The following is a 17506-nucleotide window of genomic DNA, read 5'->3' as shown; positions in this document are numbered from 1 at the left end:
GTTGATCTTAGCTAAGTAAAAGTTTTCTCCATGTATAGAAGTTTATCAACTAGATTTGAAAACAGTTGACGTATTTGAAATAAAGTTAGTCGTTTTCTTTTAGGTTTTTGAAACTTCATTAAATTATGTAAGCTTTTTATTTGTCCCTTTTTCCCTTTTATTCGCTTCTGTTTACCAACCATTGTTTAAATGTCTATAAGCTGAAAATCCCAACTTTTTCGAAAAAACGGATGAAATTCGCTTTTAAAAAACTGTATAATATATTTTTTTATTTAAAAAAAGACAGTCAGTCTTTGTGCAACAAATGTACATGGATAAATGCCGCGTTTACAATCGTTCTCGCTTCGTTTTCCACTTTTCATGCTTATACTCTTGTTTTATTTTGGTTGTAAGTACGGTTAGGGGGAGGAGGGATCTCTCTTGTAGTTGATTAAGTTATAGTTATTTATTTTTCTCGATTCTTTCGTTTCCGTTTAAGCGATACTATTTTGGTTCAAGTCCTTGTGTTTTATGTACATATTTAAACTAAATTACGAGCTACAATTACTAGTTTGTGTGTTTGTTTTTGTGTGGGTGAATCTCGCATTGAATTATATGTATGTAAGTACAGTGTGTGTGTTGCGTGTGTGGGCGTGTGTTACAATAAATATCTCTAAGTTTAAGAATTCCTTAGGTGCTAGCATACATACATACAAAGCTGCTAGGCAGAGGGGCGGCGGGGCGTGGCTCGAAGGGTGTGCATTCCAGGGGAAGGGGCGGGGGGGAAGGCAGCTGCTACAAATACCGGACTTCGGGAAATTAACTAACATGCATACACATATACATACATACAGGTCTGTCTCGCTTTTCACTTTTCATGGATATATGTATGACGATTAATGAGTTTTATACAGCTCATATATGCTCTACATTTTTACTGACCTTTTTAAAAAATGGTTGTCTTAATCGGTCAATGTTTTGTTTGAGAAACGAAAAATGCAATTTAAGCAGTTTCTTGGCCAACATCCATAAAAACGAAATCCTCGACAGACCCGCTGGACAAGTCGATTATACAGATACAGATACAGTTACGGCTAGGGCTAAAGTCTACAGATACGGCCTAATAGCTACAGGAACTAGTGCTAGTGCTAACTCGTAAAGTTATAGCTGCGCAACGCCCTGCCGGGCATGGCCAGCTCCACCTTGATGTTGGCCGTGGCCGTCACCTTGGTGGTGTTGCTGTCCGAGTGCGTCGTCTCCACCGTCACCTCCGGCTGCACCACAATGCTCTGCAACTCCGGCGGGTAGGCCGCCGGGAAGGGGGGCGGTGGCGTGGTGGGCGGGCCGTGGTGCTGGTGGTGCTGCTGTGCGGCGGCCTTGTGGTAGGCGGGGGGCGGGGCAGCATAAGAGGCGGGGCGCGGTTCCCGCGGTTGGTAGCTCCAATCGTTGGGCATTTGGATGGACGAGTTGCTGGACTTCCAGGACTGCGGCTCCTCGGTGATCGTCGTCAGCGATGGGTCATTAAGGTCCTTGTGGTGGTGGTGGTGCGACTTCTGGCAGCTGCCTCGCGAGGACCGCGATCCTTGCACCACATAGGATTTGCCCGATCTCTTGCTGCTTCGCACGGGAAGCGGAGAGGGCGTGGATATCCGGTCTGGATGCTCCAGCGGCACCAGTTCCGCCTCCGGTCCCACCATGCTCAGGAGGATGGGGAACACCAACAGGCTGTTGCAAGCGCCCACGCACAAGACCACCAGCAAAAGCCAGCAGAAGTGCCTGATCACAAACTCAAAGGGTGAGGTGGAGAGCATGAACACGGCCACTCCGGAGGTCAGCATTCCATGCACCAGTGGTCCCAGGGACATTTGCATGCTCAGCTGGACGCGGCGCTGTCGGTTGCCAACGGATGTCATGAAGCCCTAAAACGGAAAAGATAAGCGGTTAAAGTGTGGTGAAGAATATCTGAAGAAAGGTAGATTCCAAAGGGAAATCTATGGAAAATCCAATGCTCTTAATGGTCTAGCCAAAAGCTATAACTCACCAGTGATATCAGCACGTTGAAGCACAGCATCATGCCCACACTGAGGATGAGTATGACTGCCGGAATAGCCGAGAGTTTGATGCCCAGCAGAGTCATGGCACCGAAGATCTGGGCCAGCGAGGCCAGCACGCTGAGGATCACCAGAACGGCGGCCCAAACGGAGAGCAGGAGCAGGGAAACCAATACTAGGGAGGCGAGGAGCACGCAGGCCAGGATCATGGCCAGTGAGGAGCGCAGGGTCATGTACTGCTCCCAGAAAATGAAGGGAATGCCTGGCGATAAATAAATTGAGTGTTAATTGGAACCCATGTATGCAGTATGACTGTTCAGACTCACCCGATGGATAGTTGGGCAGGCCAAAGCCCTCGTACTTGACGCTCAGGTCGCGAATATGACCTATCAGGGTCTTGATCTGCGAGGTATCTGTTAGACCGTGAAGGTAGAAGGGCATCTGAGCGTAGACCAGTGGCAGACTCTTGGGTATCTTAAGGTCGTATTCGTTGGGTTGGTGAAAATACTGGCGCGGTTCCGGATACAATTTGCCCTGTAAGAATACAGATACACGTTCGTTATAGTAATCTTCAACAGTGGAGTTATACAGAATATATAGATATTTATTTATATTTATTATTTGGGATTTTAATAAGGAGACGCACCTGAGAGGCTCCGTAGGCGAAGACATCATTGGTGGCCCAAGCAGACAGATAGTTGTAGAAGGCGCGTTGGTTGATGATGCCATCGCTGTTGACCAGGCGGTTGGTGAGAACCAGTTCCTTGTCCACGGGGTTGTCCACATGGCCGGTTTGCACGATGAGCTTGTAGGCCAGGATGGCATCGCTGCTGGCGTTGGGGAACCAGCACTCCTTGGTCAGCCGCCCATCGCGGTACTCCTCGTCGAATATCTTTTGCAGATTAGCCAGCCACTCGCTAAACAGCAGCAGCCAGAAGTCCGGCAGTCCACCGTTGTCGTTCTTGATCACATGAGGCACCCGCACGAATGAATCATGGTAGTCCCTCAGCAACTGCTGCTGGGTGGGGTATTCAAAGTTGCCCTGAGTAACCGCATACATGCTGTAGAAGCCGAACAGTCGGGTTTGGGCATCCAGGAACTTGTGCTCGTTGCTGTCCTTGGGCACCAGGTCAATAATGTCCAGGCCATCCTGGAGGCGCGTGGAGGCGTACAAGCTGGTTATGAGGGCCGCCAGGAAACCCATAACGGTCAGGAACTTCACCCAGCTGCGCATGAGGAAGGGTGTGTAGTGCTCGAATGCGAAGTTGGCCAAGGAGAAGGACGCCAGTGAGTGACTGCTCCCAGGGCTGGCAGCTCTCTGTTCCAGCAAAGGATTCTGGGCGGGCAGCGGCACACGGTTGTTGTTGCAGCTCTTCGGATGCCGGGCCCCACGTCCGTTGTTGTTGTTCAGGGGCAGCACCGGAGGAGCCACCTTCGGTTGTTCCTTCCACACCGGGAAACAGCAGCAGAAGATGTCCGCCCTGCCGGCGGTGCGCCTTCGCAGATCCAGAGAAATCATGGCCGGAAAAACCAACAGAGCCGCTGCCAAATTGGAGCACATTACGATGGCAGCCTGCAGGCAGAACACCTTCAGAGCCGGCACCGGAATGAAGGCGGCCGCAAAGAAGGATCCCGCCGTGCTGCAGGCACCGAACAGAATGCTCGGTCCCACCTTCTTCAGGATCAGCTTGGTTTGCTCCCGCCGATTGCTCTCCGCATAGGCAGCGGTCAGCATGAAGATGTGATCCACGCCCAGACCCAGGGCCAAGAACGGAACCACCTGGGTGCTGGCGGCATTGAAAACGATGCCAAGCAGGGCCGACAATCCCAATCCGGCGGCGGTACTGAAGCACATGAGCAGTACTCCGGCCACGCCCACACTGCTCTGGCCACGGACGGGGTCCCTCCAGCGGAGGAGCGTGCAGAAGGCATACAGAACGGTGACGGCTACGCCAATGACAATGGCCAAGGCGCTGGGATGGGAGAACTTGGCCAGGATGTCATCCAGAGCAGCCGAGCTGAACACGTAGATATCGTAGTTGGTGGCGATTCTCGACTGCTTACGGAGCAGCTGTTCCACCTCCCGGGAAAAGTTGCGCTGCCAGGCGTTCAATACCTCCGCGGCCTTCTCCTGCGTCCATCCGAGATGGTGCACCTTGTAGTTGTCCTGCCACTGGTCGTACATCTCCTTCTCGGTCATCAGCTGCACCACCGACTGCAGGGCCTGGGCCTTCCTCAAGTGACCGCTGCGGTTCCTCTTCGCTCCGCCCACAATCAGCTCCTCCGGCCAGTGCATGTGCTTCGCTGCATATCCGTAGCAGCCTCCGGATAGGATGGCTCCCACGTCCGGCGGCTGGGTGCTGTTCTTGTTCGGCGCCGTGTCCGGGCAATTGGGGTTCAGTGGGTTCAGGCAGGGCTTCTCCATGTAGCCACTGCCAATGGCCGCCCGCTTCATGTACTGCTCCACGGTCTCGAAGTCGAAGCTGATCTTCTCCTCGGACATCTTCTGCTTCATGTACTGCATCACAGAGGCGGGATTCAGGGTGGTCCACAGGAGTCGTTGGTTGAGGCCTCTGTGGAGCAATGATAGGGAAAATAATTGATTAGTTGGGTTAAGGAAGTGGAAACTTAAGAATACTAAGTATGGTTATAAGAAAGCGGGGATATGTTTGCTAAAGAAAGTGAGTTACCACAAAACTACCAAAGATGTAGCTATCGACTACTTACGGTATGACGACCGCCGATTCCGGGCCCAAGAGCTGGCTTCCCTCCCAGAAACAGTCCAGCGGCGTTATGATAGAGCACGGGATGAGGTGGCGCAGGATCTGCTCGATGTAGTAGATGCCCTCGAAGGAGGGCGTGCTCGGCATGTTGCACATGTCGCGCAGCCCCCACTCGGTGTCGTAGAGGTGCACCTTGACGGCGGTCGCCTTGACCAGGACCTCCAGGTGGGCAAGCAGCGCCTGCGGATGCAGGACGGAGGCGTTCGGGTCGTGGGTCGTCTGGATGAGCAGCTGGTGCGTGGCGGACTCGTCCTCGCCGATCGTTTTCTGTGTGTAGGCCAGTTCCGCCTCCAGGCGGCCGCCCTCCTGGATCCACAGCTGGTGCACCTTGGAGTGTATCTGGGCGCTCTTCAGGCCGACGCAGAAGGTGCTCAGCACCAGGATCGCAACGAACAGCACCTTGCCCGCGTGCTTCTGCACGGAGCTGCCGAGGGTTTCGAGGTGGGACTGGAATACTGATCGCAGATAGATCGCGGTGCGGCTGCCACGTGCCTTGCCCTGCAAAAAACGCAACGAAATACGGAATTTTAGATATCCTTTACTGTCCCCGCTGCCATAAATAACGCATTAAAATTATAACGAAACAGCGTGTGGCCATATAATTTATTTGCTCTGCTCCCAATGAAGCCCATCCGCTTCCCCATCAGGGGTGTGGTCTGAAAATCTTACTCTGGGCCGAACTTTAAATATGAAATGGAACTGAGGGACATTCAATTTAATTAAATTATAAACAGATTATATATTGCCATCTGGTTTCGTACAACTATGCCATTTTAGTCCCTGAATTGTTTACATTCCATCAACTCCCCACGCCCATGCCACCGGACCCCACCCAAAGCCCCGATCCCAGATCCCCAGATTCCCAGATCCCAGATCCCCGATCCCGAATTCAGAGTTCAGAACCGTGGATCCACAAGAACAACACAGACGCCGATGCCGTCATTGGCGGGCTGAGAAAAGGCGAACCTATAATCGCCTGCTTGGGCAATTGGATCGATCGCTGCACAGGCTTTGGGCCTGGCTCAAACAACAACCTCGAATTTCGTGCTGCTTCTCCATTCTTCAGCTGCTGCTGCGCTGCACGGAAACTGAACCCCTTTCCCCAAAAAAAAAACAAAGAAAAAAATAAAAGAAGCATGAAAAAATAATAATGAGGCTCGCGCTAACGCTAACGTCTCAATCGAAGTCTTAGCCCAACAATCAGAGAAACAGTGGTACGAGCAAATATTAAACGGAACTGTCATAAAAAGAAAACTTGTTTATAAATTTTAAGCATTAAAGTTTCAAAAAAGCCATTCAATTTACGTGCTAATACGATTGCTGATAAAGTAATTACTAATTAGCAACCTCAAAAATATTTACCATATTTCTTTGAAGCTAGCCACCCTATAAACAAGTACGAAATACTCAGTGGTTACAAACTTTACAAAAATAAATTCTTGACAAGAACCTGAAATCGAAGTGCTTACTGATCCCACTGTGCAGCAACTGTGGCGCACCCAACCAAGTCGGGGATCGAGGCATCCAATAACGCATTCCGCACAGACCCAAACTCGAATCTTCTCGAAGTTTGGCTCCTCGTTCTGTCGTCTCTTCACTGCTGCCGCCCTTTATCGCTTTTCACAGATTTTTCTCGGGCCAAGCCAGGTTGTGGCCATCGAAAAGTGTAGAAAAGGCTGCAGCACATAGAAATGGCTTTATTGTTTGGTCTTTCGAGCGTTTTACGACTACCGTTAAGATGGAGCGGGAGCCACTCGTACATATACATATGATCACCGATCCTGTTGAGGGCTCATACGCATGCAGGATCGCATCCTGCACTTCCTGCTGCTTGTTTATGCAACCCAGTTGGATATACATATATATGCAAACACATTCAGGCACTTCCGCAACGCAGGGAAAAGAAAACATCAAACGCGGCACGCTCAACTTTGTCGCCATTAATTAAGTCGTTGGCGGCACATCCACTTTGAGACTGCCTGCGGCGACCTGTTCGTGGAATTTTTCCATAATTTTCCCCGTCCGAGGTGCGCAAACAAAAGATGCACACGATTCTAGGAATCCCTGGCCGCAAAAATAACACGGTTGCCTCTGCGCCTTGGGGCGGCAGGGTATAAAAATAAAGTTAATCTAGATTTGGCCGCGCCACTCCAGTGGCTCGCAAACTGTGCGCCTCAAAATTGAGCCATCAACGCTTGTCAGCAGCCGTCTCTTTCGCTCCGCTCGAGCCGTCTCTTTCGAGGCCTTCGCAAAACTGCTGCTCGAGCTGTGGGACATACGTATCATCAATCTTGGGCTGTTTTTGCCTTGCGTGCCACTTTTCCCCGCTCTCTACCCTCAGATTCAGCTTCGAATTCAGATTCAGATTCAGTTTGTGCCCACCCCCGCAGCTTTGGTTCGCTGTGAGGAAATGTCACGCATTGATTTATGATCCTGCCCGGGGTTTCCTATGCTGCATTTTCAAATGAAAATGTCAGCTCTTTGTTGCTGCTGTTCAGCCTCAGCAACAGCAACAGCAACAGCAACAGCGACAGCGACAGCGACAGCGACAGCTTCATTAGAAATGCGCACACACAGCCGCCGGAGGTTCTCCAGCCTCCCTAATCCGTTGCCCAGAAACCGAGGAAAGAGGACAGGCTCAGAACCCAGGGTTTGGTCCCACGACGAATGAGATCGGGCGAGGAGACAGTCCGAAAAAGACGAAAACAGTTGGGAACAGCAGGTGCAGGTAGAGCGGAGATGGGTACAAATGTATCACAAGTACACGGAGAAAAATCGTTGATAACAGATGAAACTATTTCTTTATATATATGATAGTATAATGATAGTAGGTTATTATACCAAAAAAGGATTATACTAGAACTGGAATACCCAAGCAAAGAATATGGTGATTTACTTTACTTAAGTTTATGTGATATTTATAATATATATGCCCATGTCTAAACTCAGTATGTTTGAAGTTTTCCGTTCTCTTCTGTAAACAATCTCGAAATCTCCGCATCACGCATCAATCAATCAAAAGACCGACCCATCAACTGGCGGGGCAAAAATCGAATTTCCTGCGGCCCCCCACAGCGCCTGACTACTTAATTACACGGACCGCTATTTAAAAATTTAAAAAAAATATATAAAAACTTTTCCATGCCATTTGGAAATCTGAAAAGCACTTGAGTCTCGGTCGTATATGGTGCGTTGGGCCATAAAATATGAGCGCACCCAGTTATGCCGCAATAAAAATCGAATGCAAAACCACAAAAAACAGCATTTTTAGCATAAAATGAAATTCAATATGGCAGACCACCCAGACGAATCGAATATGAATAGGGCATCTATGGTGCGAGTATTGTGTATATGGACTGTATGGACTGTATGGACTGTATGGACTGATGGACTGGCAAATTTATGGATTGTGCGAGCGCGGGAATCACTGGCGGGGAATCTTGTGAGATCTTTTGATTCTTGCTCAAGGGATTACTGATGACTGCTCTATATATGGAATCTCTGATACGGTGGGCTGGGTGTGAGTGTCGCAGCTTTCCCATGTTCCTCACGTAAGCGTGTGCCATAAAACTTGTAGCTACCATAAAAGTTATATGCCACTTGATAACGTTTTTGAATACGAAATCTCCTGCATTGCCACATCCGACCTTACGTGTATCTCATGCTGGTTACCCTTTCTTATTATTTTTCCCATCTCGCCCGCCCGGCATTTAAATGGAGGAGTGTTTTAGTGTTTTTCCATTTTCACATGCCATTCACACAGCTGCGGAGGCTGTCAAACAAAATAGCTATGGAAATAGATATAGTGCGTCACGGATGGACCTATTTTTTGTTTATTTTTAGCAGGGATATGGAAATCGTTATTACATTTAGCGCTCCATACAAATTTGTCCGTATATTGGGCGCCATTAAGGACCACACACGGCACACTCATTTGACTGGTTGAGCAGCAGACGTAAATTGATTTCGAGGCAATTAAAAATGAGGTCCAAACGAATGTGAAACCGTTGAATGCAAATTCCTTGTTGCCGCCAATATATGGCGCCCCCAAAACGTGACTAGCAAACCGTCTGCCGCATTTATTACCATTTTATGCTCTTTACTTTTTGCATCGAGCGAGTTGAAAAAAAAGGAATAAAAACATATTTGCATGCCCGTAAAGCGAAATCGTTAAAAAAAACGATTTGAAGGTCACAGTGCGGCTCAGGTGAGCGGCCATGCAGACGGTTTACAGTTAACTCCAGAAGCGCCAGGTGCAAAACACAAGAGGACCACCGGCATGGATACCCGATTATTTTCCCTCTCTCTCTCTCTCTCTGGGCGGCAGTCTGTCAAGAAAGTTTTGTAATCACTTCGATTTCAACTGAAGCAAAGTTCACCTGCCCTGCGATCTGGAGAGGCCGTAACAATTTTAATTTCTTTATTATTTCGTCTGAAAATCGAAAACGCAGCCTACCTGGCCGCCGGCCCTCACAGGTACACACGCACTCCACTCCCGATCGTTTGCCGTCGTATAGTATCGTTGCGTATCGTATCGTATCGAGTTCGCGTCCGTTCAGCGGAGTTTTGTCCGTCCGTCCGTCCGTTTGTCCGTTCGTGGGCCTCTGTCCGTTAACTGCTTTTTCAGTGAATTCCGTGATTATTGCTTGAATGTTTCTTTCCGGTATTCGCTCTCTGTCACTGTGTCTGCTGTCTGCAGTATACCTTTTTCTGGCTCGGCTCTAGGTCTTGATCGTAAGTAAGCCCCTCTCTGGGGTTTCGAGTTTTTCGGCCTGTGCTCGGTATGCGTATAGGTATGCGTATGAGTATGGGTATCGGTATGGTTATAGGTATAGGTATAGGTATAGGTATAGGTATGGGTACGGGTACGACAGCGTGCTGTGTGGTCGAGTTAATGTCTTCATAATTCTCCTGATTTTTCTTCTCTCTCTCTGTCGAGCCGTTGTTATGTCTTGCTTCGCCGAGACCTCATACTGATGAAGACAATAACAGTTTTATGTGCGGCTCGACTCTCGGCCAAAGTCGTTGCCGTCGTCCGTCCGTCCGTCCGTCCCTTCCCTAATGAAGCCCAAGCTGTGGCCGCCTGTACAACAGCATTTCGTGTTTTTTCCTCGGTTTATTTTCATTTTTTCCCTCACATTTTGTATTTTGTATTTTTTGTTTTTGGTTTTTTTGTGAGTTCCAGTTTCCCGCGCCAGCTGCAGATGGCAGATCAAGTCAAGTTGGCCACGTTGGTGCGTTGAGTGTGTGGGGCCCCGGCAGATGAAGCTGTCAATTGTGGGATCACTGTGTGGGAGTTATGTGGGCCATTGGGCTCATTCGAAGGGGAAAATAAGTTCAAACCCCCGATAATGGGTCGAAGGATTATGTTAAGTGGCACTGCTGTCCCATTATGAATGGGAGTAGAGGGTGTCCATTCAATCCGATTAAAAGTTCAAAATGAAAAAGGTATCTAAAGACTTCATGGAAAGAAATTGCCTAATTCTTCTGTACGCAGACAATTTTTAATAGGCTGCCTACGAATTTACCCAGCCATATTTAAATGATATTTCCCAGAAGTGGAAAATTTCTGGGCGTGCACACCTTATCGTGTTTTGCTTTCAACACGCCCAGCATGTCAAATTACAGTTAACTTGCTAAGCACTTCCCATCCATGTATCTCTATCTGTATCTCCGTCTATCTTCCCTCCACGTAACCCTAAGCCGGAAACGCCTGTAGGCGTGAGATATCTTCATCGACATTGTTCTGCGGCCTTCTGGGAAGCGAAATCCCATCGATGGATCTATACTACCCTGCTGAAAGGGCATAGCAATTTATGCAGGTATCGTCCCGCCGACTATCTGTGTCATTCCTTGGGGGAGTTTGCTCAAGGATTACTCTCTACTCTCCACTTGAGATCCAGACTCACCCTCGCCCTTACTTTCGGTCCAGCCCTTTGATCTTTCCTTTCCGTCTTGTTTTTAGTTTTTTTTTTTGGTATTTTGTGTTCGTAAATATTTCATATGTAGTTAATTGTATGGTTCTGAACTGTATTTTATTTGCGTGGAGCTATTGCTATCTGAACTCCCTTCGCCACTTGAAAATATCAAATACCAAATATTGATCGCTAGTGTGACAATGATTTATTTGCCTTACACCTACCGCGCTCGAGATCTTATCAAACAGATAACGATCTGAAAATTATAATATTTGACTTACGGTCTGAAAGTCAATAGGCCGCGTTATCTGGCTGAGGTTGGGGTTTTGATTAAATATTAAAGTTACCTACAGAGTAGACTAAGACAGAAAGAAGAGCGTCTGACTTTGGTCTGATTTGACTTTAAAGATGATTTTAAACGCATACTATACTTCGTGTTTACTCCAATAAATAGGATGCTTCTGTTGATAGTCAATTTCAAAGTTTGTGCCGATAGGCTACTGGTTTTTGTTTTTGAAGATGTTTCCTCTTGCTCTTGGATATGTCAATTTGATAAATGTTTGCCCCTTGTCTGTGTGGATGCCACAAATATTTGTGTTTGTGTTTGTTTTTCGTGAGCAGTTGTGAAAAAAGCGAAACGGACACGGGATCGCCGGCCATCTCCAGGAATGACTAAACAAATTTATGGCCCACTGGGAGCGAAGACTTCTTCAAAATGCCGCCAATGTTGCTCAACTTCCTGTGCAAAGTGTGTGCGTTTCGGTGTGAGTGTGTTTGCCTTACAATTGGCACAGCAAACATGGTGGTGGAGTGGAACGAGGAGGAGGAAGGGGGTAGACAAGCGATTTCATTCATGAAATCATATGTATCTTATAGATACAACGAGCTCTGTCGCGAGTACATGGGCTGCATCGATAGTGCGGCATTGCCTTAAGTGAGATTTCTGCCTGCGCGATTTCAGTCGCCGGACTTAGGGCAAATAATAAATAAATATCAGCGGACAGCCCGATCGGATGGATAAATGCAGCTATGAGATACCCTAAGTTAAAACAAAATGGGGGAAAAAAATGGTTTGTGGAGCACACATGGAAACACGTCCCAGCAAGTAAAAATAGATGAAAGTGTTTTCTTTGGAAATTTCTTCAGGAATTTTATAAAAGAAAAATAAGTTATCTACCATAAGTTAGAAATATATATTTGAATTAAATCAAAAATTATATTAAACAGGCAAAACCACTTTTTAATGCTTAACGAAAGCCAAAAGATTTGTAAAGGTATAAAGGTATGTACATAGATAATAAGTTTAATTGACTAGCAAATAATTATATAAAATTAAAATCATGGCCTATGCATTTTACCAATAGTTTAATATCTTAATGCACAAACAAACTTTATCACCCATTCGTTATACCCTCAAGTAGATCACCTGGGTTGACTAAGTTATTCTCAGCTTCATTTGGTATGCACATCATGAACTAAAACGTCATCCTTTAGAAGACAACGCAGACCGCCCAGCAGCAACCATTAAACTTTTTCCAAAGAAGTAAATAAACAAAGGTAATAATAATATTAATCGCGTTCGGTAATTTGCATACTCCAAAAAAGAAAAGAAGCAAGCGCACTACGAGCCTTTGCCAGCTTTGTTAGACGATTTTAATGTCTTAATATATTTCGTTAAATTGAGTCATTAAAATAAATCGCCATCGACGATGATGATGATGACGACGACGACGACCACAAAAGACGCTGACGATGTCGGCGCCATCACGATCGATCGTTTGCCACAACTTTCCAGTGGAGTTCAGGATGGGGCACAGTCAAAAGCACGTTACAACCGAGCCCCGAGAGACTTTACGAGAAATAATTGAGATGCACACACACACACACTTAAGCGGAGAGGGCAAAAACAAGAGAATAACCGACTCGAGGGGAAAGGGCGGGGAAAACGGAGGGGAACAACAACAGAGCAAGACACGCCACGCGGTCGCCAAGGAACTGTGCAACTGCAACAATGATGAAGACATCAAGCTGTAAAAAGCATCAGCGAACCAGCGAGAAAACTTGAGGCGGTCCACACAGAAAAATTGAGTTTTCCCCAAAATGTTCAGTATTTTTAAAAAGCATTTGCATTGAATTCCGCTATCGTAAAGTAAAAGGCAATTGGTAGCACATTGCCACTAAAATTGTAAATGTAAATTATTCCGAAACAGGTGTTTGTTTTTCAGTGTAGTGGCACACAGTTTGGCATTCACTGCTTGAGCAGCGGCAGCAACAACAAAGCGCGTGCGTCAGTGAAATTTTTTCCTTGCCTCTTTTTTTTCCGCTTTTTGGGCCACCCGCATTCAATGGCCCGATCCAAACCCGAAAAACGATCCCTGGTTGCTTCATTTGCATGGGTGGGAATAACAACAGCGAACTGAAATGCTTTTGGCAACGAATATGGGTATAATGATTGCATGCTGCTCTTTCTTAGAGATCTAAACTATTGGAGATGTTATGAAGGGCATGTTTTCAATCCCTTTTAAATTCTAATTAAAAAATTGTTAAAGCGTAATGAAAATATATAGCCTTTCATTTATTGACATACAATAAATACTAAAAATTCGTAGTGAACTTTTTGCTAATCTAATACTGCAGAGCCAAAAAGTCAATTGTTTTGAAATTGTGAAGATTACTCATTGCGTCACGCATGCTTCTAATCAATCTGCGAAGAATTCCCAACCGAAGTCGCTTCAAAACTCGTATCACAGAGCATCTGAGGAACGTTGAGTGGGGCGTTGGGGCATGGGGAATCCGAAAAGAGCGGCTGGAAGGGGGTGGCCAATGGCAGTCCAGCCAGCAGCATCACGTACGAAATGACTCTCGCGGAAACCTCGGCGCCCACCCATGTTGGACAGGCACACAGATACGAACCCACACCAGCAGAGTACTGGGCAAGTTGTTGCTGGCGTTGTTTATTATTTTTGCTGCGGCTGCTAAAGCTTTTTGCCTTTTGCCTTTTCGGCTGCCTTCGATTGCTGGACGTAACTCCTGCTGCTGCTGCTGCTGCCCAGTTTTTGCCTAGCTGTTTTTGGCGCTCGCCGCAGTTGCAGTTGCTGTTGTTATTGTTATTGTTTCGGTTTGCGGTCGGGCCCGCCGTGCACAGTAGCCCCAAAGTAATGAAGTTGTCTGTGGATATGTCCGTCTGGGCTCGGATCGGTCGGGTTGGGCTAGGCGAATCGACTTCGAAAGTCCTGCTGTGTGCCTACTTCTGCACAGCGAAAATGGATGTGGATTGATGGCGGTGCACAGAGAATAAATACTAACAAGATTGGTAAAACATCAAATTCACCGAAAAGAGTTTTCATCTATTTATACGGCGAATAGTTTCATAAAAACGTCTATATTCGGAGGTAAATCCTCCACGCTCTTTATGTCTAGAGAATGAAATAGCTAAATTAGCATATAAGCCGATTGGCGTGGATTTCAACTAATCACTGTAATTAATAGGCTGCCTGGCAAGCAAAAAAACATCAGACAACTATATTAACCCGTGAATCGAGCAAAGGAAAACGAAACGAATGAAATGAAAACGAAACGACTGGCGAAGAAGACATCAGAGACGAAAAAACGCGAAAAATATTGCGAGAGATATTGGCAATAAAATTTATTGAAATCTGTCCCCGCGACTTAATGGCCGCATTAAACAAAAGTCGCTGCGCTTCGGCTTTACAGTCGAACTTCTACATTATGTCTGAATATTCTAATAACAGTACAGAGAATTACGAAACAAGCATTCCAGGATTTCAAGTGTTTTAATATATAATATGAAATAACATATACAATTTTAAAGTTGTCTAAATAGTTCAGAGCACATTCTTTATTTAAAGAAAAAGGGATTACTTATAAAGATACCTCAAAAACCAAATTTCCTATATGAAATGCTTCCGCTTTAAGATTCTAAAGGTTGTTCCGAATACGATTCATGAGTATTATAAAACTCAACAGCTATCCCTTATAGTGGAGGTGCACTGTAGTTGGTCACTCACCTTATCTATCTGATCGAGCGCCACTTGGGCGTCCACCCAGCTGGTGCGTATGTAAAGATCCGAGAATAATTTCTCATCGACCACATCGCCGTGTGTGTCCGGAACGCGTGGGAGGCTGTCGCGGTCCATTATGGTTATGTTTATAGCCGGATTCCGGACGTAATCGCGTGGCGGAGATGTGCAGATGGGAGTGTGCTGTGGGATCGGTCTTTCTACAGTGCCTGCCGTTTGTCTGCGTCCGGGAACTGAGACTTGGGAGGCAGTGTGCGGATTGTTCGTGGACTTTCGTTTCGATTAATTGTTATTGGAATCTCGTATTTTGTTTGGCTGCATTTTGCACTGCACTCCGCATTTTTATTTTTAATTATTTTGTATTTTTGAATGAAGAGACTCTCTCTCCCGCGCTCTCTCGCTCACTCGCTGAGCACGCTGTGTATCTGAGCTCTCGTTTGGTTTTGTTGTGATTGCTGGCTTCGCTTTTGCTGGGGTTTTTCGACGATTAAAACGCGGTTTTTGGGTTTTATCTTGGGCACAATTCCTCAGGGGAATTTGACAGATATTTCACACATCATTTACACATGGAAAAGCGGCAGACGGACGACTCACGTATTCGGTTTTCTCTCTCGTCTTTCGCTCTTTTACCTTTACTTTACTTTTCACTTGGCGACGCACACACACATACACTGGTTGGCTGGCTTTTATTATTTGTTATTGCCTGGCATTTAATCCATGAACTTCGTCTCGCATCCGTGAGGTACAATATCTTAGCTTTTCCACGAGTTCTGTGATATCTATTTTGTTAGTAGTGCTGGTAGTCGGAAATACAAATAACAAGTCTTCGCGCTCCGCACTTACAACCGTTTCGTTCGAGGATCGCACGCAGTCTGAGAGATGTATCTGTATCTCGTGGATGCGGCAACAACTTCATTAGGCAAGCGAGAAACACTCTCTCCCGCTCTTCGGGCGTCTGTGTGCACTGTTTTGCGCCTGTGTGCACTGGCGACACTCACACTTACACACACACGCTCTCCGAACTCTCTCTTGCTCTCTTGAGCTGTGTGCGGCCATTTTGGTTTGAGAACGCTCTCTGCGAGGGCTGATTTAACGGTAGCTCAACTCAGAAAATACCGAGGGGAGTTTCAAGAGTTATCACGAGGACATACCAAAATTTGGTGTGGGCAAATTTAAAATTTGTTTACTATTTTTCAGTAAATAACAGAAATTAAAAGATTTCTTAATATAAGTTTTTAATTATGTTACTGTATTGTTTTGAATCAGAAATAAGTTCTAACTGTTCTATACATGACTTGGTAATATTAAAGCGTTTTATCTATACGTAATTCTTAAGCATACGGATTTATTGTTGGAAACCCACAGTTTTCTTTTAGATATACAAATAAACACTGTAATATAATATTGGCTGTGTAGGTCTAAGTTACCCATATAGCATATAGCTCCACCACAAGCACGCTAATTTCTATTGTTGTTATTCGCATGCCTTCATTTTGTTTTTTTTGCACGGACCACCCAAAGTGCTTTGGCTGCTGGTTTGTTGTTGCCACTGTGGTTTATTTTCGTTGCAGTGTGGACCACCCAAAAATAAATGTGTGTTGCTGCCTTCATTAAATTGAAACCGCCAAGCGTTGTGGGTGGTCCCCACCCCACCGCTTCGCTCTGCTGACGTCGGCCTTCAGCGTCGGCAGCGCTGCTCGGTGGAGCTTTCGTCTCCGCGCGTGTGTGTGTGTGTGTGTGTGAGTGCATTTGTTTGGGGTGAGCGCGTGCGTGGCAGGCTCAGGCTGTGTTCGTGCCGCGAACTGTTGGCAAATTTGTTAGCTTTACATTGGCCATGTTGTTGGTTTTATGGGTGTTGTTGCTGCCCCTGCGCTGATGTCTGTTTTTGCATGTTCCGATGCTAAGTTATGAGCGGCAGAATCTTTTGCTTTTCTCTTGCCTTTATTTTTGCAGCATCTTACCCCATGAATCACAAATATGCGAGGGGTTATGAGTGTGAGAGGACCACACAAGTAGAGTTGTTATTCCCGGCAACTTAAAACACAGAAAAAATTGTATGTTTATTAGGCGTAATTTATTAATTTTTACTTTTAAATTGAATTATAAAGTATATTAATACTTTTTGAAATCGAATTTATTTATTTTATTATTTAGTCTTAAATATAGTTTTTTCTATATATTCTTTAGAGAAATATTTACTGTAAGGTAAAGAACTAAACCACTTAACATTATGTACAACGTTGGAAATAACAAATTTTTTTGAAATGTATTATAGTGACATGTGAGCTTAAAAACTGATTCGGATTTATGAATGGAAAAGCATTTGCTTCTGGTGTTTCTCGGCATTCCACATTACCCCTATCCAATTGAGGTAACAACAACGAAGTAAACAAATAAAAACTCTTCAGAGCGACCAAAAAATTGGCGCTTGGATCTTCAGCTCCATGGAAATTCAATTTGAATGCAACTGCATAGTCATCGTGCTCCCCTCGTGTCCTCTCTTTCGGGGAGCAGGAGTGGGAGACGGAGATGTGAATGTGAATGTGGACCCACCACCGAGCGAGCTATTACAATCAACAAACAAGAACTCTCTCTCTCTCAACTAACTCGCTCACCTGAACTAGCGTTGCAGCACATATATTTTTTTTTTCTCTCTCTCTTCAAGCTAATCGCTCCCCCACCGCCCATTTCCTTTCTCCCACCACCTCCCGCTCACTCTGCGTGTGGCGCTTTTT

General features: G+C 46.0%; 1 protein-coding gene across 1 annotated transcript; it reads right to left on the bottom strand.

Moving 5' to 3' along the window:
- Window positions 1-249: 249 nt before the first annotated feature.
- On the bottom strand, window positions 250-15632 carry LOC120451353 (protein patched). The gene is made up of 6 exons (XM_039634983.1): window positions 14760-15632; window positions 4758-5311; window positions 2677-4603; window positions 2357-2564; window positions 2021-2292; window positions 250-1898 (listed from the first exon to the last, which is right to left on the bottom strand). Exons 1-6 carry the CDS (start codon window positions 14886-14888, stop codon window positions 1128-1130), a joined length of 3861 nt encoding a protein of 1286 aa, XP_039490917.1. The 5' UTR covers window positions 14889-15632; the 3' UTR covers window positions 250-1127.
- Window positions 15633-17506: the final 1874 nt, after the last annotated feature.

Source organism: Drosophila santomea, chromosome 2L (genome assembly GCF_016746245.2).
Source record: "Drosophila santomea strain STO CAGO 1482 chromosome 2L, Prin_Dsan_1.1, whole genome shotgun sequence".
Lineage (NCBI taxonomy): Eukaryota > Metazoa > Arthropoda > Insecta > Diptera > Drosophilidae > Drosophila > Drosophila santomea.
The sequence above is the reverse complement of the archived record's forward strand: the minus strand, read 5'-3'. Positions and strand labels throughout refer to the sequence as shown.

Bases quoted from the DNA above. Each gene is read 5' to 3' on its own strand.
- LOC120451353 (XM_039634983.1), bottom strand. From the start codon at position 14,888: ATGGACCGCGACAGCCTCCCACGCGTTCCGGACACACACGGCGATGTG. The intron at 4,604-4,757 runs GTAAGTAGTCGA...ATTGCTCCACAG, and splicing joins GAATCGGCGGTCGTCATACC to AGGCCTCAACCAACGACTCC. The intron at 2,293-2,356 runs GTGAGTCTGAAC...ATTTATCGCCAG, and splicing joins CCTGCCCAACTATCCATCGG to GCATTCCCTTCATTTTCTGG.